The sequence below is a fragment of the Phoca vitulina genome, unplaced genomic scaffold (genome assembly GCF_004348235.1).
Source record: "Phoca vitulina isolate PV1807 unplaced genomic scaffold, GSC_HSeal_1.0 scaffold55, whole genome shotgun sequence".
NCBI lineage: Eukaryota > Metazoa > Chordata > Mammalia > Carnivora > Phocidae > Phoca > Phoca vitulina.
The window spans coordinates 1,372,884-1,400,841 of NW_022589758.1; the positions used below are offsets into that span (position 1 = coordinate 1,372,884).

The following is a 27,958-nucleotide window of genomic DNA, read 5'->3' on the forward strand; positions in this document are numbered from 1 at the left end:
ATGTCTCCAGACACCGCCAAATGCCCCTGGGTGGGGGGTGGGGGCAGAAGGAAGCAAAATGGCCCCGGGTTGAGAACTGCTGCGCTAAGGCATGCTATCTCGTGCATCAATACCTACAATTCTACAAGCCTCGATCTTTATTTTTGCAAAGGAAGCATATAATGTAAAATGAAAACAAATCTGGAACCAAAATGTCCTGGCAGAGAAAACATGCGTTAAAATAAATCAAATTAAGATTATAATTATAAACCAGCCAGTTTCTGGGCAGCAAGGTCTGATCTCAGCTGAACCTCAGCTAATTTCAAAGTCATTTCTCTATAAAGAACACCACTCACTTTTAGGTCCGTCCCTAATATTTGCTTCTTTTCTCTCTGAAGTTCTTTTCTGTAGGAATGGATGTTTTCCTCTCTGTCTGATAAAGCCGCCACACCACTACTCTTTTCTTTGCTTGCTTCACAACTTTGCACCAAGTTGTTTTCAACCTTAACTAAGGCAGAAGAAAGAGAACCAAGGATAACCAGTTCCTTCTCCAAAGTTAACGCCAAATGATTAATTAGGAAATCGACACTTCCGAATTTTAGATTTTTGAAGGAACAGTTTATAGGGAGAGCTCTGATGAGATTATGAAGGCACTGGAACAAAACTGTTTGATTCCTGGAATAAAAAACCAAACATAACATTATAAAACTTGGGACAGCACAAAGCAGTTGTATACAACTTACTATAGTAATTAATACTCATTTATAAATCCTCTCATGATGAATAGAACCAATAATGCATGCATGTGATCTTTGATATAATTCAGACTGTAGCAATCAAATATACATATTCTATACCAAGTCAGTTAATGTTCAGCACTTGCTTCATGATTAATTTTTTCTCTGAGTAATAAGATTAATATTATATTTTTTAAAACGTCATTGCAGGAGAAAGGTAAGTAGAAATCTTAAAATAACTATTAGGGCCTAATCAACCAAAAAAAAAAGCCCAAAACAAACATCAAGTTAAAACAGCTCTAGTTTCCACATGAGGCCACCTGTCCACTGAGGCTATACCAGGCAATGACCTGGACATGTCCCACAATGACACAGATCTCTACTGTGGAGATGGCTCTTGGACCACACACATATGCACTAACTTCTCTGGACATATTCCAATTTGATATGCATTACCTGGAATAGACTATTAAAATCCCTTCAAATGGTGTTTTTTGTTTCCACTTGAAGAGTGTCCCATAGAAACTTCCTGGCATTTTGCAAAAGCAAATTTCTGGAAATTCTTTGATTTCTTCACACTTCATGTGTTCTAGGAGCCACGTCTTCATTGAAGTCAGAGAATAGCTGGGTGATGTGATTTGAAAACAAGTTTTGTTAAACGCTGTGAGAAGTGCAAACAGATCTTCCATGTGTTCTACAAGAAAAACATGTCACAAGCTCTGTCATTAAACTGTCCATTATCAAGTAAAAAGAGTTCTTGAAATTTTCTAATTCAATTAGGTATATGATTAAAAAGTACCAACAAAAATTACCTATAGGTTTCTTCTTTGGAAATACCAGCAGGTATTGCCTACTTGAAAGGTCTTCTAGACTTAAAAAAAGTCTGCCACACTGAATATAATGATCTTCTGAGTTACCATTTTCCCTCTCCCTAATTTGTAGCAGCACAGTGCAACAAAAATTACTGAATGCTAAAAGTGGTGAAAGAGATGTTACAGCAGTAATGACCTGTACACACTCTTTCTCAGATGACTGTTCACAAACAAAGCTTTCTTCTTCCTTTTCCTCTTCCTCTCCCTCTTCCTCACTGTCAACAGCCAACTTGATCCTTTTTGCCTCTGATCCTATTTCACATGGCACTGAGCATGGTGCTGGGAAAAAATCCCTAGTCAACTTGATAACCCTATTTTGACACTTAATAAGCCGACGGCTGGAGCTATGAGCTTGATCCATTAACAGTGATAAAGTCACATGATTCAGGGACCTGTAAAAAATCCAGAGTTGAGTTGAGTCTTAAAGCTCATTCTTTAAAATAAAAGAGATGATTAAATGCTACACAAACAATAAAAAATTTCTCTTTTTTCCTAGGAAACATCATTTCAAACATAAAGTATATCAGAAAATCAAGTATATAAACCAAACACATTTTTAAAGATCCTGTAATAGCACTTTTCTTGAAACAGGAAAGCAAAAACATTGTAAATATGTTGAACTGCAGGAAAATAACTTCCTTGAGAGAAAGGAATGGTAAAATAATGCTGGATTTTACTTTTGAGGTAGGTTCTGCCCCTTCTTTTTAAACAAGAAAAAAAATACTCATTTTTTAAAGAGTTTATTTTGGCAATAGTTTAGAATGCAAATAACTCTAAAAACTCTATTTTATACTCCCCTAAATAACTTGGATAAAATCTGCTTTTTAATACAGAACATTGTTTATCCCTCAGCAATGATACTGTCTGGGATATGATATTGTGAAAATTAATTTCACCTGATTCTATTTACATTTTTTAATATGGCTAATTAGAACATTTAAAATTGCTTATGTGGCTTACATTATATTTCTGTGGGACAGTGCTATTCTAGACCATCAAGATAATGTTATCATGATACTTACAGCTTCAAAGAAGATACGGTTTTCACTCCAACAACCAAGCTGTCATCTATTACATGATACCATATCTTCTTTACTAGCTGTTCTGAATCTTGAAAATTGTCTGGTATCCTTTCATCAAAGGTACAGACAGGATTTTCTTCTTTACCACAAAGAGTAAAAAGATGTGCCTTATAGAAAAACATGTTAAATAACTGATTACCAAAAAAAACCTACCAAATGTGGCGAAACTACAAAAATAATGTAAGTCAGCTTTTCGTCAGGCCTTATAGCTTACATATCTTAAATTGTCACCTATAATATTTTACATTACAGATTATATATAAATCACTAAAACAAAATTTATAGAACTTATATGTAATTAACTATCTATTCAGATCAAGAAGCATGGCTTGATTGGAAACAAGATGAGGTATCCAAAACAGAGCCAGCAAAGACATAAACTTGGAATCCATTTTGAAAAAATTCTGACAGTATGTGTCCCAGGCATGCTGAAAACAATCCAATCATTATTAAAGTGACTTGTACTAAACCTATAACTGTAAAATTTTGTACAAATAAAACTGATTATCTTTGGACTGCTGATCAATTATGGCTAAAATTGTATTCTTAAAGTCCAGGCCATACTCATTCATTTCCATGCACATATGGATTTATAATAACAATAGAAATGGTGGGAGGAGGAGGAGTAATAACCATAATAATTCACAACACTTACTGAATGCTTACTATGTGTCAGGCACTGTTCTTAATGTCGCTCGTGATTCAATTTGCTTAACCTTCACACAAAAAAAACCCTAGTACCCTAGGTCGGTAGTATTATCTACACTTTCCAGATAAGGAGAACAAGACACAAGGAAGCTAAGTACCTTGCCCAAAGTCACCCAGCTAGCAAGTGGCAGAGCTGGGATTTGAACCAAAGCAAACTGGTTCCAGAGCCCATGCTCTATCTTAACAACTACTCTATCCTGCCCTTCTATGTGGGCAGTAATTACTGAAAAAAGATATGGGCATTTACATTCTAGTGGACTAAACAACTTCCTAGGAATCTGATGCTTCTGCCAGTAGCTGTGAGCTTTGAGGCAGGCCATTCATTCGAAACCTGGGGAAATTTTTGCTATCTGCCAGAATTGTTTTTAAAATTAATCACATAAACAGCCCCAAATGGTGCCTTGCACACAGTAGTTTCAGTGCAGTCACTTTTAAACATTTCTTCCCCTTTTCTAATATTGGCAAAATCAGGGTGTCTGGGTGGCTTAGTCGGTTCAGCATCCAACTCATGATTTTGGCTTAGGTCATGATCTCAGGGATGTGAGATCAAGCCCTGCGCTGGGCTCTGTGCTGGTCATGGAGCCTGCTTAAGATTCTCTCTCTCCCACTACCTCTGCCCTTCCTCTCTCTCTCCTGCTCTAAAATAATAATAATAATAATAATAATAATAATAATAATAATAATACTGGCAAAATAGTTGGGGTGAGGTGGCGAAGGGAAATGGGGAGACTTTTAAAAATGACCTTCATGAGCTTTCCCAAGAGATTGGTATTGTAATATGGAAATGCAACATGATGTGCTTTTGTTATGATTCTCACATTAACGGAATCATATTTTGGACCCAAGTCCTCATATTGCTAAGACTGAAATACAGACACAAGGCATAGACTGCTATGAGAATGGTCAATCTAGAAGAAAATCAGAGCTAGGCACTAAGGTGACTTGAGGGAAAAAACTTACTGGATTAAATTTCTCTATGCTAGCTTTTCTTGATTTATTTGTAACTTTGCTATGCTGTCTTTGTATGGAATTAATGTGCATAAATACTATTTTTTATGAAGTCAGGGAGCTTTTGCTAACTTTCTACATTACTGTACTGACATAAGCAACTGCAAGGTACCTAAAGAGGTTCTTATGCTGGTCAACCACAAGAAAAATGAGAGTAAAATTATAAAAGGCAGATACAAACACTAAAAAAGCATAGCAATTTAGGGGCATTAACCAGAGGAATAAATACCCTTAGAAATGAACATTGCAACAGACAAAAAGAACAATTATAATACTGATGAAATTACATATTCATTAATGAAAGGTTGAATAATATGCTGCATATTCTGTTTAAGGAGTCAGAAAGTACATAATTCACTTAGGGGTAATTTCTATGCAAATCATACAAATAAAAAAGTTTAATAGTTAAATCTTTTGAACAAGAGGACTTGTTCCCCAAGGTTCCTGATTACTGAGATTTTAATATCCTACAGAATAATTTGCAAATTGGTAAAATATTGGCTCCTTAATCAAATATTTTCAAGTCATGAAAGTCCAGCATTATAATCCCTGCCACTTTGCTTCTTGGATCCATTAAGTGGCATTTTCTAAAATATCCAAATATTCCAATTTAAGTGATGCTTCAATAGCTTGTAGATTTTCAATTCATAAAATGATAAAATGGTCACATGATTAATTTTACCTTCTCTGCACTTGATGTACTATCATCTTTCCCTTGAACCAGGTTTATTAAAGTTTTGTAAGATTTTGAAATAATTTTTTCCTTAAGCAAGAGATGCTGCTGCAATTCCTGAATAAAAGCCAAACCAACCTATAAAATAGAAAGAAAAACCATTGCCAGAGACATTTCAAATGAAATCTGATGATACCATTAATTCAGAAAGTACTTTCTCCAAATTTGCTTATTAATTCATTTTTCTGTAGAAACGCAGAGAATACTTCTCAGAGCAAAACTATTTTCTTCACAAATTTTAAGTAATTATAAAGGAAACGAACACAGCAAGTAACTGCAATAGAGTTTATGTACCCCATTACAAGAATGCCAATGTATTAGCATGCATTTCCCCACTGAATTAAGCAATCAATCGATACAAATATGGATGTCTAATCAATATGAATAAAAATCAAGGGCTACCAACACTCCTACCCCCACAGGTAAACTATTTTTCTTGTTGAAATAATTTCTGCTTCAAAAAGCAAAGACATCATTATGAGTAGAAATGGTCACTTTTAATTTGATACTATTTGAAATCCTGTTCATATAACATCTATAGCAAATTTTAAAGATAACACATAGCCCCCAAACTGCCACAAGTTTATTTTTGTGCTAATAAACTCAGTGTTAAGGTGGGCTCTTAACTACAGGAAACAAACAAAATTTGGCTCTGAGCTGGGTAGGGAGCAATCCATTCCTTTTATTATAGCAGATAAACAGATTTCACTACCAAGGATGAAACATTCATGAAATGTATTTTGCTACTGAAAATATAAAGTCGTATCACTGAACTGATAGAAGTGGTTTCATTTCAGATGGATATCTGAGACTGTTTAAGTATTAATTCAGCTTTTAATCTAACTTGTTTTTCTAGATTGAAAACATAAAATGCATCCTTTTTTTAATCCCTTTCTTTCAAATTACAGTTTAAGTCAGGTAAATTCCTTTAACTTCTTATTGGTGAACAAAAGCTGGAAAGTGAAGACTGAATTATATCTTACCTCACTGCACAAAATATGTAAAGTGTCTAGCTAATATTTTAAAACTTCATCTGTCGACCTATTTCTGTGGGCTCCACATTATTCACACTTATTCGCTGAGTAATTTGTGACTTAGGGAAAGGGAGCTGTACACATCAGAGTGGGGGAGCCAAATCGGAGAATGCTGAGGGGTAAGGAGTAGAAGAGAGGAATATGTGGGCAGACTGACAATGAAGGCACTCTCAAAAATTATCTGTGTTCTCTCTTCCCTACTCTCTTCAAAACACCCCCCGCCCCACTCCAGGACTAAATGGTGAATCACTAGACTACTTAAATATTCTATGTTGTGAAGTTTTGTTATAAAGCTATAAAAATAACCATATGATAAAACATTCAAACGGCATAAAAATACTTCTCAACTTCTATTTCTAGACCTTCAATTCCATTTGCATAGCCAACAGATTGTTTACCTTTCCAGAACTTTTCTATGTGTATGTTAAGGAATGCTTTCTTTCTCCTCACTACAAACAAGCAAATAAAACATAACCCAAACCAAATACAGGAGCATACTGTACTGCAGAACACCAAACCTTGCTTTTTGGTCTTTTTATTGTGATCTCTCTCATACACGCAGAAAAGGGCATAATACAAAAAACAGTTTACAAACTAATAATGAAGTCAACACCCAAGGAACCATATGCAGTCAGCTGCCCATGGGCACTGCCCAGTCACGAACTTCTCTTTTTCCAATAGAGGCAACACTACCCTGGCCTTTTAAGGTAACTTCCTTGTTTATCTTCATAATTTTACCATCACTGTATCTCCTAAAGAATATTTTTAGTTTTTTGTGTTTTGCTTTTGAACCTTTTATGAATGGAGCCATTCTGTTTGTGTTAGGTTTTTAGAGTCATCCCATTTGTCGCCAGGAGCTGTAGTCTGTGACTTTCACTGCTCTGTAGTATTCCATCATATGACCATACCAGCTCGCTTCTCCATTCTCCTGCTGATGGACATCTGGGTTATGTCCAGGCATGCATGGACTATTACAAACAGTGCTGTTGTGAACATTCCTGTACATGTGCACAAGTTTCTCCAAGGTCCTGGTCTCCCCATTTCCCCTCCAACTGGTTCCCTTCCAACCAGGTGGAAAACAAATTCCATAGGGGAAAGAACGGTGAGACAGACATTGGTTCTAGCTCTGCCTGTCCTTAACCTTTCTGGTTATTTGTTTCCTCACATGTAAAATGGGGGAGGAGGGGTAGACTTGTTAATCTCCAAAAGACCTTCCAGGGGATGCTGGGTGGCTCAGTTGGTTAAGCGTCATGATCCCAGGGTCCCGGAATTGAGCCCCATGTCGGGCTCCTTGCTCAGTGGGGAGTGTGCTTCTCCCTCTCCCTCTCCCCCCCCCACCCTGCTCATACTCCCTCTCTCTTTCTCTCAAATAAATAAATAAAATCTTAAAAAATAAAATAAAAATAAAATAAAAGGCCTTCCAATGCTTGGAAATATTTTTATCCAACTTAGGAGCTAGTGATAACATGTGGATACTTGAAACAAAATGGACATGCAACTCTTATTCACCACTTCCATATGCTCCTGCCTTCTCTCTGTGTTTCTTTCTTATTTTCCTTCTATGAATCTGTGCTACCTTCTGAGCAAGTTTTTTTAGGATTTTATCTTTATTTTTTTTTATTATGTTCAGTTAGCCGTTGTATAGTACATCATTAGTTTTTGATATAGTGTTCAGTGATTCATTAGTTGCATATAACACCCAGTACTCATTATAGCACATGCCCTCCTAATTTTTGTAACACAGTTTGGCTTGCTTCTTTGCTCTGCATCTCTTTGAGTCAACTCTTAAATTCACCTGATGAGACTTTTTTATTTCAATGTATTTTTCACTCATAGATACGCTATTTGGTTATTTCCTGTGAATAACTGCTCATGATGCCTTATTTCTTTATGTGCTTATTCTGTGAGTGATTCATTTTCTTTGAAAAACTACTTGTGAGATTTATAAGAGGCCTAGGATAAAATGTATATTTTGAGAGAGGATGGGATGTTTGTTTCTGCCAGTTGTCTAGAGTACTACTGCTTTAGTTTAAACACAAACGCTCCCAGGCAAAAGTAGCAATAGTGTTCTCTGGGTACTCTCTGGGTTCCAGCCTTTACAGTTTGGCTTGATAACTTATTCTTACATTTTCAGCATTCTGAAGCTTTTAGGGAGATTTTAAAAACATATTTCAACTATGATTTTAACTTGTTTTTATCAGAAGAGTTGGTCCAAATAAATTAGGTAACATGTTAGTAGAGGTGGAATTTCTAAAAGTCATGCTTTCATAAATTATTTTGGCAACATTTCTAAATCAGTATAAAGATCTACCTTATTTTTTGACAGCTGCATACTATTCAATAGTTCAAGGATATTATAACTGATCTACCAAACTCCTAATGATGGATATTTAAAATGACTGAATTTTGTTGTCCTTAAATACTACATAAAGATCCCTATAAAATCATCTTTACTGTACAAGTATATCCTTAGAATAGATTTCCAGAAGTAAAACTGCGAGAGTAAAAAGATATGTCCAATTCACATTAGCAATAACAAGTTTCCTTCTGAGGAGGTTGAGCCACTTTACATTCTCAAGAATACTGTTTCAGAATCCATATTCACATTAAGGAAATTCATCCTTTGTCACTTGTTACAATTTCTATTTACATAACTTGTCTTTTTATATATTTTACTTTGTTCAGAGAACAAAAGTTTTTAATGTAATTGATCTTTTCCTTTATGGGAAACCATCTTAAGGGCAGTTAGGGGGAAGAGATTCCTTACGTACAGAGGGAGGAACATCAGAATAACGTCAGACCTATCCACAGAGACCTGGCAAGCCAGAAAGGGCTGGTAAGACATATTCAGGGTACTAAATGAGAAGAACATGCAGCCAAGAATACTCTATCTGGCAAGGCTATCATTTAGAATGGATGGAGAGATGCAGAGCTTCCAGGACTGGGAGAAACTGAAAGAATATATGACCACTAAGCCAGTCCTGCAAGAAATATTAAGAGGGGTTCCATAAAAGGAGAAAGACCCCGAGAGTGATATAGAACAGAAATTTACAGAGACAATCTATAGAAACAAGGACTTCACAGGCAACATGATGACAATAATCTTTCAATAATCACTCTCCACATGAACGGCCTAAATGCTCCCATAAAATGGCACAGGGTTGCAGATTGGATAAAAAGACAGAACCCATCCATATACTGTCTACAAGAGACTCAATTTGAACCTAAAGATACATCCAGACTGAAAGTGAAGGGATGGAGAACCATCTTTCATGCCAACGGACCCCAAAAGAAAGCTGGGGTAGCAATTTTCATATCAGACAAATTAGATTTTAAGCTAAAGACTGTAGTTAGAGATACAAAAGGACACTATATCATTCTTAAAGGGTCTATCCAACAAGAAGATCTAACAATTGTAAATATCTATGACCCCAGCATGGGAGCAGCCAACTACATAAGCCAACTGTTAACCAAAATAAAGAGACATATTGATAATAATACGTTAATAGTAGGCGACCTTAACACTCCACTCTCAGCAATAGACAGATCATCTAAGCAGAAAATCAACAAAGAAACAAGAGCTTTGAATGACACACTGGACCAGATGGACCTCATAGATATATACAGAACATTCCACCCTGAAACAACAGAATACTCATTCTTCTCGAGCGCACATGGAACTTTCTCCAGAATAGACCACATACTGGGTCACAAATCAGGTCTCAACCGATACCAAAAGACTGAGATTATTCCCTGCATATTCTCAGACCACAATGCTTTGAAACTGGAACTCAATCACAAGAAAAAGTTTGGAAAAATTCAAACACTTGGAAGCTAAAGACCATCCTGCTCAAGAACGTCTGGGTCAACCAGGAAATCAAAGAACTTAAACAATTCATGGAATCCAATGAGAATGAAAACACATCAGTCCAAAACCTATGGGAAACGGCAAAGGCGGTCCTAAGGGGGAAATACATAGCCATCCAAGCCTCACTCAAAAAAAATAGAAAAACCCTGAATACACAAACTATCTTTACACCTTAAAGAACTGGAGAATCAACAACAAATTAAGCCTAACCCACACACGAGAAGGGAAATAATTAAGATTAGAGCAGAGATCAATGAATTAGAAACCATAAATACAACAGAACACATCAACGAAAATAGAAGCTGGTTCTTTGAAAGAGTTAATAAGATCAATAAACCACTGGCCAGACTTATCCAAAAGAAAAGAGAAAGGACCCAAATTAATAAATTTATGAATGAAAGAGGAGAGATCACAACTGCCATCAAGGAAATACAAACAATTATCAGAAATTATTATCAACAACTATATGCTAATAAATTAAGCAACTTGGAAGAAATGAATGCATTCCTGGGAACCTATAAACTACCAAGACTGAAACAGGAAGAAGTTGATAACCTGAATAGACCACTAACCAGTAATGAGATTGAAGCAGAGATTGGAGGGTATGTAATATGGTGAGTGCTGTGAATTGTGCAAGACTGTTGAATCTCAGATCTGTACCTCTGAAACAAATAATGCAATATATGTTATGAAAAAAAAAAAAGAAGAAGATAGCAGGAGGGGAAGAATGAAGGGGGGGAATTGGAGGGTGAGACGAACCATGAGAGACGATGGACTCTGAAAAACAAACTGAGGGTTCTAGAGAGGAGGGGGGTGGGAGGATGGGTTAGCCTGGTGATGGGTATTAAAGAGGGCACGTTCTGCATGGAGCACTGGGTGTTATGCACAAACAATGAATCATGGAACACTACATCAAAAACTAATGATGTAATGTATGGTGATTAACATAACAATAAAAAATTAAAAACAAAAAAAAACTCCCAAAAAACAAGAGTCCAGGACCTGATGGATTCCCTGGGGAATTCTACGAAACATTCAAAGAAGAAATAATACCTATTCTCCTGAAGCTGTTTCAAAAATCAGAAACAGAAGGAAAGCTTCCAGACTCCCTTCTATGAGGCCAGCATTACCTTAATCCCCAAACCAGGCAAAGACTCCATCATAAAGGAGAATTTCAGGCGATATCCCTGATGACTATGGATGCCAAAATTCTCAAGATCCTAGCTAATTGGATCCAACAGTACATTAAAAGGATCATCCACCACGACCAAGTGGGATTTATCACTGGGATACAAGGGTGTTTCAACATTCGCAAATCAATCATTGTGATAGAACACATTAATAAGAGGAGAGAGAAGAACCATATGGTCCTCTCAATTGATGCAGAAAAAGCATCTGACAAAATACAGCATCCTTTCCTGATTAAAGCTCTTCAGAGTATAGGGATAGAGGGAACATTCCTCAATTTCATAAAATCCATCTATGAAAAACCCACAGCGAATATCATCCTCAATGGGGAAAAGCTGAGAGCCTTTCCCTTAAGATCAGGAACATGACAAGGATGCCCACTCTCACCACTATTGTTCAATATAGTACTAGAAGTCCTAGCAACAGCAAACAGACAACAAAAAGAAATAAAAGGTATTCAAACTGGCAAAGAATAGTCAAACTCTCTCTCTTCACAGATGACATGATACTTTATGTGGAAAACCCAAAAGATCCACCCCCAAATTACTAGAACTCATACAGCAATTCAGTAATGTGGCAGGATACAAAATCAATGCACAGAAATCAGTTGCTTTCTTATACACTAACAATGTAACTATAGAAAGAGAAATTAGAGAATCGATTCCATTTACAATACCACCCAAAACCATAAGATACCTTGGAATAAACCTAACCAAAGAGGTAAAGGACCTATACTCTAGGAACTACAGAACACTCATAAAAGAAATTGAAGACGACACAAAAAGATGGAAAAACATTCCATGCTCATGGATCGGAAGAATAAACACTGTTAAAATGTCTATGCTGCCCAGAGTAATTTATACTTTCAACGCCATCCCAATCAAAATACCAACAGCATTTTTCAAAGTGCTGGAACAAGCAATCCTAAAATTTGTATGGAATCAGGAAAGACCCTGAATCACCAAGGAAATGTTGAAAAAGAAAAACAAAGCTGGGGGCATCACGTTGCCTGATTTCAAGCTCTATTACAAAGCTGTGATCACCAACACAGCATGGTACTGGCACAAAAACAGACACATAGACCAATGGAACAGAATAGAGAACCCAGATATGGACCCTCAACTCTATGGTCAAATAATCTTCAACAAAGTAGGAAAAAATGTGCAATGGAAAAAAGTCTCTTCAATAAATGGTGCTGGGAAAATTGGACAGCTATATACAGAAGAATGAAACTCGACCATTCTCTAACACCATTCACAAAGATAAACTCAAAGTGGATGAAAGACCTCAATGTGAGACAGGAATCCATCAGAATCCTAGAGGAGAACATAAGCAGTAACCTCTTCGACATCGGCCACAGCAACTTCTTTCAAGACACGTCTCCAAAGGCAAGGGAAACAAAAGCAAAGATGAACTATTGGGACTTCATCAAGATAAAAAACTTCTGCACAGCAAAGGAAACAGTCAACAAAACAAAGAGGCAGCCCATGGAATGGGAGAAGATATTTGCAAATGACACTCCAAAGGGCTAATATCCAAGATCTATAAAGAACTTCTCAAACTCAAATAATCAAGTCAAAAAATGGGCAGAAGATACGAACAGACACTTCTCAAAAGAAGACATACAAATGGCTAACAGACACATGAAAAAATGTTCACCATCATTAGCCATCAGGGAAATTCAAATCAAAACCACATTGAGATACCACCTTACACCAGTTAGAAGGGCAAAAATTGACAAGGCAAGAAACAACAAATGATGGAGACAGTGTGGAGAAAGGGGAACCCTTTTACACTATTGGTGGGAATGCAAGTTAGTACAGCCACTTTGGAAAACAGTGTGGAGGTTCCTCAAAAAATTAAAATAGAGCTACCCTATGACCCAGCAATTGCACTCCTGGGTATTTACCCCAAAGATACAGATTTAGTGAAAAGAAGGGCCATATGCACCCCAATGTTCATAGCAGCAATGTCCGCAATAGCCAAACGGTGGAAAGAGCCGAGATGCCCTTCAATAGACGAATGGATAAAGAAGATGTGGTCCATATATACAATGGAATATTACTCAGCCATCAGAAAGGATGAATACCCGACTTTCACATCAATATGGGTGGGACTAGAGGAGATTATGCTGAGTGAAATAAGTCAAGCAGAGAAAGTCAATTATCATATGGTGTCACTTATTTGTGGAACATAAGGAATAGCAGGGAAGACATTAGGAGAAGGAAGGGAAAAATGAAGGGGGGGAAATCGGAGGGGGAGATGAACCATGAGAGACTATGGACTCTGAGAAACAAACTGAGGGTTTTAGAGGGGACGGGGGGGGGGATGAGTTAGCCTGGTGATGGGTATTAAGGAGGGCACGTACTGCATGGAGCACTGGGTGTTATACACAAACAATGAATCAAGGAACACTACATCAAAAACTAATGATGTACTGTATGGTGACTATCAGAACATAACATAATAAAAAAAAGAGATTATTAATAATTTCCTAACTGTAATAATAGTATGGTGTGTTTACATAGGAGAATGTCCTTATTTTTTAGGCAATCCCTGCTAAAATATATAGGAGCAAAGTTATAATATTTGGAACTTTCAAATGGTTCCACAAAAATGTACATACACACATGCATATGCACACACAAGCACAGATGAGGAAGATAGAATTTTTCTAAAAAGTACAAACAGTTGAATCCTCCTGAGGACTAGAGAAAACTATAGTGCTGTTCTATGAACTTTTTGGAATACTTAAAAATTTTTATGAATGAAAAAAGGCAGGTTACAAAAGAACATACATCTTATAATCACATTTCTACATAAATTTGCAATATATTCATTAAAAAAATCTACAGGAATATATATGCCAAAGTGTTAAAATGGGTTATATCTCAGTAGTGGACTCATAGGTAATTATTAGTTTCTTTTTAATATTTCTTTGTACTGTCTGAGTATTTTACAGGGAATATGCATTACCTTCATACACTTGGAAAAAACCAAAAACTCGTTTTCAGAGAGCTTTGTATGGAAAATTTGAAGGCAAACTGTTCATGTTTGGAACATGTTATGAGTCATCATATTTGATGCTCCTTTAAAAGAGATACTGCGATATACTGATCCTTAAGACCAGAAAAAAATGTGTTCTCAAAAGTGAGCTTCATGTATTTTATTTTGCAAGTCTTATTAAATGTACAGTCCTACCACAAAAAAGTATCATTTTTAGATAATACATTTATAAGTAATGTCATAATAGTTTTTACAGAAGTATTAAAAAGGCAAAGATCCTTTGAAATACCATTTTTTTTCCCACTGAGTTGTTTACGCATTAAGATCCTTTCTTTCAATGTTCTTTCCATCATTTAGAACAGCACTAACCCAAAAAAGCAAAACAAATAGCAAACATAGCCACTAACTTTCAATCCTCTTTCCAGGGGTGGAACCATCAAATAACGATTCTGTTCTTTGTCTTCAAATAAGTCATCTTCATTGCAACCCAATGTTTCACTCTAAGAAATAAAAAAAAATACACTAAAACTGAAATTTTGAAATAAATTGAAAATTTATAAGATTAACAAAATACAATTAAAGTTTATCCAAAGGGCAGTTTTCCATGTTACACACTATTAGATAAGAGACAAAAAATATGTATTTCCCCATCACTTCTTGTAACCAGAAAAAATTACTATTACTATCACCACCGACCTAACATTTCTATACTGCTTCAAAAATATCAGCTTACTAGATTTTTATAAAATCCCACAACTAGGGAAAATAAGAATTATCTTCATTTTATTAAGGAAAAACACAGACTCAGATATTTTATACAGATCTGAAACTTCAGGGGTATTACTTCCCTCTGCCCAAGCTCTTAACATATTATGAACTGTTACTTCTTTTAATAAAGCAGGTTCATTTTATTTTACTCCTTAATTAATCCAATGTTATCATGTTTACTGGTATAAAATGTGACTTTCAGAAGCAACAATAAAGTTAATTTACAGTGTTACTATCACTATATTCCAAATTTATATCAAAAGCATAGTCCATTTGTATAACATTTATTGAAAGGAGAGTCAATGTATAATTTCAAAAATGCATTCTACATATTTTTAAAGTTCAAACGTTTACTGTAAGTATGAAATTACAAACATTGAAACAGTGGGTCAAAAGCTTTAAAGCGCTTCAACTTTCTAAAATGGTTCTTAAATATATAAAAAGTATACAGAACTTACTGAATAGTTTATGTAGCCAAGATCTGTTATTATAAATGAACTCAGGCAATCTGAATTCAAGGACTCCTGAAAAACTAGCAGTACTTGTTCATTTCCAGTTCCTATAAAGTCATCTATCAGTACTGAGCTAATTTTTTCCCACTTGGCAGCAACCTGAAAGAAAGAGAATGGAAAAGGAAAAAAAAATCAGATGTGAAATAAACTAAATCCTTTTGTTGCATGTAGGTGTAATGTGTCCTCTTCAATCTTATAAACAAGTAATGAAAATGGTAAACACTAAAAACTAAAGATATTGGGGGATCAGACAACATAAGGAGTTACAACAATTTTACAAATAGCAAGACACTTAAATTTAATATTTTATCAAATGTTTGTCCAGTGTCTGTCACATTCCTGATTTCTATATTAAAATCTTATTATGATTTATAAATTCTAAACTTCTCATGATTATTTTGGAAACTCTAGGTAACTAGAAAGTAGTGGTAAACACTCAAAAGTTCTCGAAGCAGAATAACTTTTAAGAGTCAAGATGAACTTAATACACTAAACTTTGGTGGAAGAGAACATAGCCATTATTAGGGACACAGAGTGGGGAGGGATCCTACTAGTGATGTACCTAGAACCGTCCTAGCCCACTGGAATGATCTGATCAGTTTATACCAGAACACAGGACCCCAAGTTTAAAATAGAAGACAACTTCGTAAAGGTCCATGAAGCTGAAAGCCTCCAGACTGGTCCCCTGGAAAACTAATACCATGGGGATAGCTATCCCTTCTCCCTCAGACAGAAAAGCTAAAACTCCTGCTCAGAATCCTAGCACTAGCAGAGATACATCATCTAGATGATAGAGGGTGGCATGTATTAGAGCAAGACTGTAAGTAAGACTTTAATCTATATAACCAAATATCAATCTTTCCCATATAAGGTTAATTTCCAAAGCCAGGATTTTTCACTTATGCAGGGAGAAAGCTTATTTGTATACCCATATCCTCCCTTCCTCCCACCACACCCCCACCATGAGTATCATGGAGTACAATGAACTATGTGAAGACATTAATAGTATGAATGTGCTCAACAGGGGCACCTGGGTGGCTGAGTTGGTTGAGCATCCAACTCTCAATTTCGGCTCAAGTCATGATTTCAGTGTCATGAGATGGAGACTGGCATCAGCTCCGTGCTCAGTGGGGAGTCTGCTTGAGATTTCTTTCCCTCTACCCCTCCCCCCACTCACGTGTGCACTCTCTCTAATAAACATTTTTAAAAAAAAAATGTGTTCGACATGCAAACACAATAGAGCTATGCACTCATGTATGCACACACACATTTACAATCTACAGCTCTAGAATAGTGCTGTCCAAATATAGGAGAGCAACAATGCAAGGCATATATATTTAATCTTATATTTAATTTGATCTGCTATATCCAAAATAGTATCATTTCAATTCAATTTTATCAATAAAATTATTAACTAGATATTTTCCTATCATTTTTACTAAGCCTTTAAAATCTGGTGTGTATGTGACATTTATAGCACATTCCAATTCAAACGAGCCACATTCCAAATGTTGAATAATTACACGTGGCTAGAGGCTACCATATTAGAGAGCACACCTCTAGAACATACTAACCTCTATCTACAACATACCAATATCTGTTTTAGGTATACTTGACAATGATTCAGTTTTACCTGCTACACAGATTCTTGTCAAAACTTACAGAGACAATTTCTACTCGAGAGAGAAAGCCTAAGAGAAAAGTTAATCAGGCATTTGTCTAGACTCAGCTCTGTTTCAAGTTCTATCACTGGATTAAACATTACACCTGGGGCTTTTATGAAGGGCTGATCTGAGAACATGCTAACCTTGATTTTCAGTATTTATTCTAATTTATGCTTGTTTGTACTTTACTTGTCTTTTAAGCTGCCTTAATTCCTTTATAGAATGAGGTAGTAAAAGGATGGTTGGATGAATCCATAGCCAACCCAAAGGAAGATTGTGTCTATTGTTTTTTTCCCAATTTGGAGCAAAACTGCTATCAAAGACACCATTTTATTATTCAATAATATATTCACTTTATTATTCAAAACCTCTTACATAATACCACAAACAGTAAATTCCTCTCAGAACTCAATGTCAGGAAAAAAAAATTTCCCCTTGATAGTATGTTTCATTCAGTTGTAAAACCTGCTATATTTGCTTTTTTTGTCCTAACTACTAAACTAAGTATAATTCCTCAAATGCAATCACTTCCCTTAACCCAGGTTTTCTGACATGGTTATCTCTCCTCCCCCTTTATTTGTAGATTCTTAGCCTTTATTCCTGTTTTTAAAGTCATTGCATATTTTACCCTAAGATATATATATTTTTTTAAGTAGGTGAATATAAATGTAACACCAAGGTAAAGCCAAGAGCTGCAAAATTCTCAGAGTAGCAAGGTTACCAAAGCAATTAATGAGCACTGAATTTGTGGATATCAGGGTGTAATTCCAGAGCTTTCGATACAGGGCATTTGAAAACAGCTTAGACGTATAGAATCCCTAAAGAAGTAGCTTAAGAGATGTGTCAGTAGGGACTTAGGTCAGTAACTTGTGCAAAGGATGACGGTCCACTGTAGAGAAAGAAACCTAGAACACAATTTCAAGGCAGGAAAGCCAACCAACTGTTTACAGGCTCACTTACAGAGAGTGGCATGGTATCCCTCTTTGGGTAACATGTTAGTGGCAGAGCTCTACAGCATCCAAGCAGGGGACCCACTTAAAGTGTGTGAGGACTATATTACACTGAATTAATGACGCACAACGGGACTGTTTTTCCTTATCCAGGTGAATAAGGGACCTCAGGTAGGTGCAAGTCAGTGATGACAGTCCTAGCCCTTGTATAACATAATAATAGCTACTTACTGAGCTTCTCCTGTGTGCCAAGCACTGTGCAAGACACTTTACAATGTCATTTTCTTTAATTCTCTCTTCTCAGAGGCAGGATGATCCCAATTTCATAAAGATAGAAAACGAGTTCACAAAAATTAAACACATTCCTTAAGGTAAGACTAGTAAGTGGCTCAGTTGGGATTCAAACCCAGGTGCTCTTCCCATTATCCTGACCCCAGTAAGGATTATAGTTTATACTAGATGTTTCCCTGCTACCATTTCTGGAAAGGCAAAGAGAGTAGAGGAAGACAGAAAATGTTACCTTCCAAATAACCTTCAAATAAAAGTACAATATGCTTTTTAAAGATTGCTTTCAAAATAAAATAGGGTACTTTCAAATTATTTTCTTCCAAAAATTTAAATTTATTTTTTTTAGAGAGAGAGAGCAAGTACACGCAGGGGGAGCAGCAGTGGGAGAGGAGAGAGAATCTTTTAAGCAGGGTCCGTGCCCAGTGTGGAGCCCAACCCGGGGCTCAATCCCACGTCTCTGCTCAGCAGGGATTCTGCTTCTCCCTCTCCACACCCCCACCCCACTTGTGCTTTCTCTTGCTCTCTCCCCCAAATAAATAAATAAAATCTTTTTTAAAAAAAAGACTCCAGGACACACTCTCTGAAACATAAATGCTTAAAAGGTCTAAGGCTACACCAATTGAATGATTATAAGAATAAGTACTGTACCTGAAAGTTCTTTTTCCAAACGGCACAAGCATCACTGGACCTAAAGGATATGACGAAAAGGTCTCCTCTGCCTGAATCCATAAGTTGAACTGCACAAGGATCTCCAAATGGAAGCTGGCACACAGTTTTAGGAGTCCCATTTTGAAATGAAATCAGCTGATTCTTTCGAGTAAGGGCAATCAGAGACATTCTTAACTGATTGTTGACAATCTCCATTGCACAGACATGCACATAAGTTACTACACTGCTATAAGCAGGAGGGATAATGTAAGCCTCACTTATTACTTCTTCATTTTCAAGGGAGTATACATAAAATTTGGTATTCCAAATTGCATAATCTGATTTTGAAAGCTTTTGAGTGCATCCTTCTTCATATAAAAAAGATGGCTTTGGTCCTAATAAAACCATACCTAGATTTTCAATCTCCCCTGCCCACTCAACAGAGGAAAAATTAAGAGACACAGTAACAACTTTGCCAGTTTGAGAAGAGATACAGTAGAATGTTTTGAGATGTCTCCATAAAACTGAAGGGCCATTCAAGACCCTTATACCATCCTTCAACTCATGGCTTAGTCTAAAGTTCAAACGCTTTTCAAATTTATTGGTACTGTGAAGAAATAGAAGAAAATAGCTGAAGATGTTATCCTTTTTATTGCACTGTATCATAATACAAGGGAGATTAATTCCAGTTCTGAAATCTGACACACAGATGCAACACATAATTTTTAAATGAGAGTTTTCTTCCTTTAGCATAAAGAATCCAGTGGACTTCTGAACAAATGCTCTTGTTCTTCTGTCAAATACCATTCTTCTGACATGTAACACGGGTATTTTTGCAGGCCCTTTACCTGCAAAATCTCCCTTAGACAATCGAAAAATAAGGACTTCCCCATTATAACACAAGAGCATTTCTTGTTCATTAGATGACATTGCTTGTTTGCTAGTCATTCCACAATATCAAGTCTTTGTGTCAGTCCAATTTTCGAATGCAAATTGATTCCAGCTGATGCTTTTAAACCTAAAAATGTAATGAGGAAAACTACCATCAAGTAGGCAGTTGAAAAGAAAACACATTTCTGCCAGAGAATTATCACATAGATAACTATAAGTTTAATGAACATTTTTAAGCTTTTTATGCTATCTTAACAATGTTACACTTATCAAAAAACCACATCCCAAGTATCATTTCTGTACAGTTAAAAAATAGTTTGCAAACAATGCAAATAACCACATCACAAAAGATAACTGAATGTGTTAACAGCATCTGTTAAAAGCTGTGGGTGGTCCATTGAAAGTGCCTGAAGATGTTCTTTCTGGTTCAGGGGATTTCTTAAGGGTTCCACTTATGTCTCTCTTTCAAACCTACCAACCTAATCTGGTTTTCCTATTTTCTTCCCCCTCCCCCATTTTCTACCCTGTTGACTCAAACCTGGTTTTTTCCTCTCAGCCTTACACCCTCAACAATGACAATTAAGTAGTCAGTGACTCATATTGAGTGCTACAACAACCCAGGCACTTGGGGTCCTGCTTTCCTGAAACAGGAGCTCATACAGACTCTATGGCCAAAATAAAAGCCCAGAAAGAAAAACAGGAGATTCTATGCCATGGTTTAAAAATATCTCCATAGAAGTAATAGAAATATAATATTAAATCTTACTTTGCAAAAACAGTGCAGCTTTAGGACCTTAAGAAAGTCACTATTCCTATTCCAAGTAGAAAAAACTGGAAGATTAGTAATATTATAATGAACACAAGAATTAAATAATAGCTATCAATTATTCAGGCTTATATGCCAGGTACAATACATAATTTCATTTAATGCTTACAACTATTCTTTTAAAGTAAGTATTCTTATTATCACATCTTTCAACTGAGAAAACTTATTATTTTAACTGAGGTCAGAAAATTTTCCAAGGTTACAACAATAATCGGCAATGGCACTAGATTTGGAAGAGGGGCCCTCTGACTTCTAAGCCTACACTTTTAACTACCACACAGTCCTGGCATGCATCCCCTTACTCTGAACACTGGTTATAAGCAAGGCAACCTGAGAGAATTAGTAAAGTAGAATGAAGAACAAAGGAACACCCATGGCATCACAAATGGCAAGATGTCGTTCTTTTGTATGGCTGAGTAATATTCCATTTCACACACACACACACACACACACACACACATCTTCTTTATCCATTCATCTACTGATGGACACCTGGGACCTACAGGATATTATATGAAATGAAATAAGTCAGACAGAGAAAGATAAATGTTATAGGATTCCACTTACACATGGAATCTAAAAAACAAAATAAACAAACAAAAAAACAGACACTTAAATACATAGCACAAACTGCCAGAGTAGAGGTCAGTGGGGAAACGGGCAAAACAGATGAGGGGGATTAAGAGGTACATATTTCCACTTATAAATAAGTCATGGACATGAAAAGTACAGCCTAAGGAATGTAGTCAATAATTTATAATAACATTATATGGTGACTATGCTTATGGTGAGCACTGAATAATGTATAGAATTATTGAATCAATATGCTGTATACCTGAAACATACATGTCAATTATACTTCAATGGTAAAAATAAAGTTTAAAAAAGAACACAGGCCAAATCTAACAGCAAAAAACCAAAATTACAAGGGAACACCCCTTACAGTGAACACACATATAAGAGAAAGATGTTGATCTCTACTCAGTGACTATATATGCAGAGTCACTCCTTTAACAGTTGTAGAAAGCTCAGCATATGCTATGAACTGCACATGGCTGGAGAGCCTAAAGAACTGTGTGAATGGTGGGCCTGGTCTGCCTCTTACTAGAGGTATGACTTTGGGCAAGTTACTTAATCCCTCTATGCCACATATCCACATATAATGGGGTGAAGTACTACCCCAAAAGGTATTGAAATTAACAAATATAACCCACTTAAAATAGAACCTGACACATAGAAAGTGCTTGATAAAGCTTAGCTGCTACCATTGTCATTATCATCATCATCATGGCCATTCTGGTTTATATAGTACCTAACTTTTGAAACATCAGAACAGTTGTATACTTAACACTTTGTGAATGCTGAAAGGTCCCTCTCCACTATAAATAACTCTAACTCATACTCTTTCTTTTCTCATACTTGTGGATCATTTACACCAGAAAATTCAACTATTTCAGAAAACTAGGTCATTTGCAATTAAGTAATAATGTTTTCCTCTGCTGAATGAGAAACAAACTGCAAAGGCTTAGGTTTTGTTCTTTTATTATAAAAATCTACCAAGAGTCCAATTAGAAAAAAGGATCACTGAACCATCTACAAATTTAACTTAATGTAGCATTTTGTAGAAATGACTTTAATTTAGAGGCAATTCTATTAAAATGCAGACTCGATTAGTCAGCATCTACTTTCAAATTGGAGATACCGTGGCTTATTGTCTAATTTCCAAATACATCATTTGTTATAGTTTTAAACGATGTTCACAAATTCTTTGAAATTCCTTCCATCAAGAAGTGGCACTTAATTCTCCTCTCCTTGGGTGAGGGCTGGTCATTATGATTCACTTCTAGCCAATAGAATATGGCAGAAGGGACAACGTGAGACTTCCGAGACTGGGTCATAGAACATTGTGGCTTCCTTGTTGACCTGCTCCTTGGATCACCTGCAATGAGGAAAGCCATCTGCCATATTATTAAGACACTCAGGCAGCCCCATGGAGATGTGCATTCAGCAAGGAACTATGGCTTCCTGCCAATGGTCAGCAAGAGATTGGGGCCTTTTACCAACAGCCATGTGAGTAGGCCTTCTTGGGATCAGATCTTCCAGCTCCAGTCAGCCCCCTGGAGAGATCCTGAGTCAGAAGAACCAAGCTCAACTGCTCCCAAATTCTTGATCCTCAGTAATTTTGAGATAATGTTTGTTGTTTTAAGCTGCTAAATTTGGGAATAATTTGTTATACAGTAACAGATAAATACATTCCTCTCTGGAAATTTGTTTAAGTTGATGATATTGTTTTTGAGAATTTCATGAAACCTATTACTTGAAGTAACTGGAGAAACTGTATCATAATACAAACTAGCAGAAGTCACTGGCTTACTGGTTTGTTGTTAGGCAATTAATGCAAAGATCTGGGACAGTAAGTATTATAAAGTAGTTTCAGCTTTATTAGTAAAGAAGATAAGCAGGTAAATCAAAGGTGTGGCTTTTACTTATGAAACTATCTTTTAGTTTAAAGGAAATAAATATTGTATTACAACAAAACGTATGAATAATAATTTATTTAAAGTTTCCCACAGATATGTCCGATCTCTTAGATTTCTAAAAGAAGTTTCCTTTTTCAGCATTAAATGATACATTGTTCTTTTAGCATTAAAATTATATAATCTGGGGCACCTGGGCGGCTCAGTCGGTTAAGCGTCTGCCTTCAGCTCAGGTCATGATCCCAGAAGTCCTGGGATTGAGCCCTGCATAGCATTGGGCTCCCTGCTCAGCGGGCAGCCTGCTTCTCCCTCTGCCCCTCCCCCTGCTCATTGATCACCTTCTCTCGCTAATAAATAAATAAAAATCTTTAAAAAATGATAGAATCTGAGGTAAAGATATAAGAACGTGTCTTTTACTACCTATTTACATGAAAAGTTTTTTCAGATTTCTTAAGTACTAGAAACAACCAAAAGTAACTTCTATACAGAAAAGGATTTTGGAAGAAATGAGTGAGACCCTTAATACAGAGATAATAACATAGCAGAGATAAAGGGCTCAATAAACGAAATAAGAAACACACTTGACAGAATGAACAGCAGGCTGAAAGAAGCAGAGGAACGAATTAGTGACCTAGAAGGAAGAGTAAAGGAAAGTAATCAAGCTGAACAAAAGAAAGAAAAAAGAATTCTGCAAAACAAGAACAGACTTGGGGAACTCAGTGACTCCATCAAACGTAATAACATTTGTTATTTTAGTATTAAATGTCACAACTAATGTTTAATCAATGCAATGCTCTGGTTCACCAATATCTGAATATAACAGAAGTAAGAAGAATCTGATTGCTGAAAGGTCAGCAGAATATCCCCCTTTACTAAACTCTATGTATTATTGCACCTTGATAAAGTTATGACTTAAGAAAATCAGACCCCTTACATTCTCTTCTTTTAATGCTACCAGCAACTTCCTTAACTTAGAAACCACTATCTTCCAACTCTGTTCCAACTGCCACTACAGTAGTTCAGGCTCTCAACTCTCACTTAGGTTGATGAAAAAGTTTCTTAAATTGATCTTCCTTACTCTAGGCTCTCTCCGCTCCAACTTACCAATTTATTTATGCTACCTCAGTTATGGTTCTAAAACATAAACTTGATCTGGTAACTGTCCCCTACCTCAAAAACCTTGCATGTACCCTCTCCCCCTTCTCAATAGATGTATGAACCTAGACTTACTTCCTGGAAAGATAGATGCTAAACACTGTGAATTGAACACATGAATGACACAGAGACAAAAGATTGCAAACCATTGCTATAAAGTTTATCATGGCATTCAAAGCCTTGTTATAATCCTAACCCAACATGCTTTTAGCATGAGCTCTAGGCAAAAAGCAAACTTATTCTCATGGATTTAGAGACTGTTATATGAAAGGTTTTTATTTTTAAATACTACTGCAAAACCATGCACATTTTAAATATAGGTTATTTAAAATTGATCACCTTCAGAGTTAAAAATTAGAAGTCATTATTACTTATGAAGATAAATTTTTTTCCTCAAACTTTCTATAATCTCAAGGCTTATTGAATTTGCATACCTGTGTACATTTTATTTTATACTGATTCAACATCTGTTTTAAGAGTAAGAGTTCTTAGCATATGTTCATAAAACAAACCTTTAAGCCTATGGAATAAATGGTAATTTTCTTTTTTTAGATAAAAATAATATGGAAACAACTGAAACTAAGATCAATTTAGAGGTTCTAAGACCAATATAAACAAGCCCTGATTAATCAAACCCTGATTATTAGGGCACCAGACTTACTATTCCAGCCTATTGGTCATCTGACTTTTTACTTATCCTTACAACAGTGGCTTACACTGTAGTGGCTTACATCCTTAGACAGAAACAAAACAAAACAAAAACAGGTAACTCAAACCAGTTAAGTTTTACCTCCTATTGCAGCTAATGGGGTGGGGAGAGGGTTGGAACCAGATTATTTATAAAATACTATATATGAATTTGAGATTTTCCTGTTCTGTATTACCATATATCATAGTTGAATGTATATATTTTGTACATAAAATGAATATACTAGGGAAATAATACATGCTAACAGAAATATAGTAGGTTGACAATAAATTATCACCCTCATCCACTCTTCCCTACCAGCCTCCTATTAAATAAACAATGTTCCTTTTAAATGTTAATAAATTCTTCTGGGTGTCATAAATTTCAGAACTCTTCAAATAAACTACCTGTCTGGTTGAGGAAGATCACCATATATCTGGTTGAGGAAGAGCACCATATTATCTGCAGATAAAATCTAAAAATGTCTCTAAGAAACTATATCAAGAGTGAGCAATAGAAAGTATCTTTGGAAAAAAGGTAGAATTAAGATACCCAACTAAAAATTTCACCTAAGAATATTAAACATAATTTTATAAGAATACGGATAGATGTACTTTTCACAACATATAGGACATTATTTACCTAAGTAAATTAACTTGGCTACAGAATAGGTCTGCTGTTAAAAACGTTTTTCTACCTATATAACTGGACATCATTTGTTGGAGCCTACCCAGAATCAAGCTCTATTTTCCCTTTTCCAACAACACTTAGTGTATCTGAAATGTAGGTGAACATGGGGGAATGGTGATCCACTAAGAGAATTAGGAAAGACTAAGTTAAAGGTTTTCTATGTCACCCTAAGGACTTCTAACTTTCTCTAAGCAATGATACACCACTGAAAGATTTCAAAAATAGAAATCACAGGATTGTACTTCTGAATTATAAAGATCCTGGTGACAGTGTTGAAGATGGGGGTGAGGTGAGAATGGAGGCAGAGCCATCAATTAGGAGATAATTATGAGTTCTTAATTAAAGGGAGAGGTGACTTTGGAAGGCAATTTGGCAGTCACCTGAAATGCATATATCCAGCAATTTCATTTCTAGATATGAACCCAGAGAAACAATCCTACATAATAATGTACAAAGACATTGCTCTAGAATGTTCACTGTGCTGTTGTTTGTAATATTAAAAAAGTAAAAAACTTCAATGATCATCAATAGAGGAATGAATAAATACAGATGGAATATCATACTACAGTTAAAAAAATGAATTAGATCTATGTATACCACCATGGCTAAATTTCAAAAATCAAATGAAAAAAATTAAGCTGCAGAAAAATGTATTCTGCGGTACATTATTTATGTAAATCAAAACACATAAAACAACATTACATATTTTCTGTTTACCTACAAAGGCTACATTCCCTGAGTGCTTCTCTGTGCCAGGTACTATTCTAAGCACTTTGGACTCATTTATTCCTCACTACATTCTTATGCTATAGGCAATATTATCCCATTCTACAGATGGGGAAACTGAGGCATGGAGGTTAAGAATCTTCTGAAAGGCCTAAAATTAGGAAGTGACAGCCAGGATTCAAATTCAGGCAGCCTTGTCCAAAATTTAAAGAGCAAAGATTCTGTAAAGATTCATGCCAAATTCCAATGACTGTTTATTCTGGAGAAGGAGATAGATATCAGGTAGGGGAGTGGAGCCACAGGGAGACGTTAGCTATAGCTGCAATGTTATTTTTTAACAACGTATTCAATTATTTTTAAACAATAATGTCCATTTTTCCCCATAAAAATTTGTAGCATATTTAAAAAAAGTCTCCGCCAAAGATGCTACAGTGTCGATCATAGTTGACTGTGGATGGTGGAAATATGGGGACTTCCTGCAATTTCTTTGTAGTTTTCACTATCTTTCAGTTTTTAAAACCAGTATTATTGAATGCAAAACGATTTCCTTTCAATATTTTAGCCAACAACCATAAAATTGTTCCAGTGCCTTATAAACCTAACTCTTTCTGAAGTTTGGCACTTAATGTCATTTTGCACTGGATAACTGTCATAGGGGCCTCCCTGTGCGTTCCAGGCTATTTAGCAATACCCACTAGATGCCAGTAGCAGGCCCCAACCCGGTTGTGACAACCAAAAACATCTCCAGACACTGTCAGATGTCCGCTGCGAGACAAAATTGCCCCAGGTTGAGAACTACCCTAATTAATAAACTGTAAGATGTTTTACATCTTTTAACTTTATATAACTGGTTTAGTTTAAGGATTTCAAATACATAATCCTTGATTATTGATTATTGTTTCTCACACTCCAAGTGGGAAAGATGAGGCGGGGGTGAAGAAAGTTCCAAGCGAAATAATCCTATACAGCAAAGCACTTAAAATCTAGTCATCATTCCAAAGAATGATGAACATAGGCCGCGGCAAACTCGCTTCCATCCCCTTATTCCGGAAAGAAGGGAGCCAACCCAGTTCTGTCACCCAGCCCCGCGAAGACCAGGTAAGGGTAAGGGACGACTGGCCGGCCCTACCTCACCGCGCGAGGCCCTGCGTCCTATAGCCGCCAGGTTCCCGACTCCGCACGCGGGCGCAACATCCCTCCGCTCCAAACCTCCCGCCCGCGCGCTGCATCCTGGGAGATCTGGGCCGGAGGCTGCGTCGAAAGCAGAGGAGGCGGAGCCTGCCGAGCCTGCCGAGCCTGCTAGGAGACGGTTACCAAGGGAGGCTGAGGGGGCGGGGCCTCCAGGGAATGTGAAAGCGAAGGGCAGGCGGAGCTTGCTCGGGCGGAGCTCGGCGCGGGAAGCTCCCGTGATCCGGCGGTAGGCGGAGGCGGGTCCGCAGTGCAGGGGACGTCGGGGGAGC

The 27,958-nt window shown here is 36.5% G+C and overlaps 1 protein-coding gene across 1 annotated transcript; it reads right to left on the minus strand.

Moving 5' to 3' along the window:
* Positions 1 to 27,951, minus strand: FANCB (FA complementation group B). The gene is made up of 9 exons (XM_032389605.1): positions 27,628 to 27,951; positions 19,046 to 20,063; positions 15,442 to 15,594; positions 14,623 to 14,715; positions 5,069 to 5,197; positions 2,611 to 2,777; positions 1,529 to 1,980; positions 1,173 to 1,410; positions 1 to 654 (listed from the first exon to the last, which is right to left on the minus strand). Exons 2-9 carry the CDS (start codon positions 19,991 to 19,993, stop codon positions 243 to 245), a joined length of 2,592 nt encoding a protein of 863 aa, XP_032245496.1. The 5' UTR covers positions 19,994 to 20,063; positions 27,628 to 27,951; the 3' UTR covers positions 1 to 242.
* Between the last annotated feature and the right edge of the window lie 7 nt (positions 27,952 to 27,958).

Bases quoted from the DNA above. Each gene is read 5' to 3' on its own strand.
- FANCB (XM_032389605.1), bottom strand. From the start codon at position 19,993: ATGACTAGCAAACAAGCAATGTCATCTAATGAACAAGAAATGCTCTTG. The intron at 2,778-5,068 runs GTAAAATTAATC...TTTTTCTATAAG, and splicing joins GTACATCAAGTGCAGAGAAG to GCACATCTTTTTACTCTTTG. The intron at 655-1,172 runs GTAATGCATATC...TTTTTATTCCAG, and splicing joins ATTTTAATAGTCTATTCCAG to GAATCAAACAGTTTTGTTCC.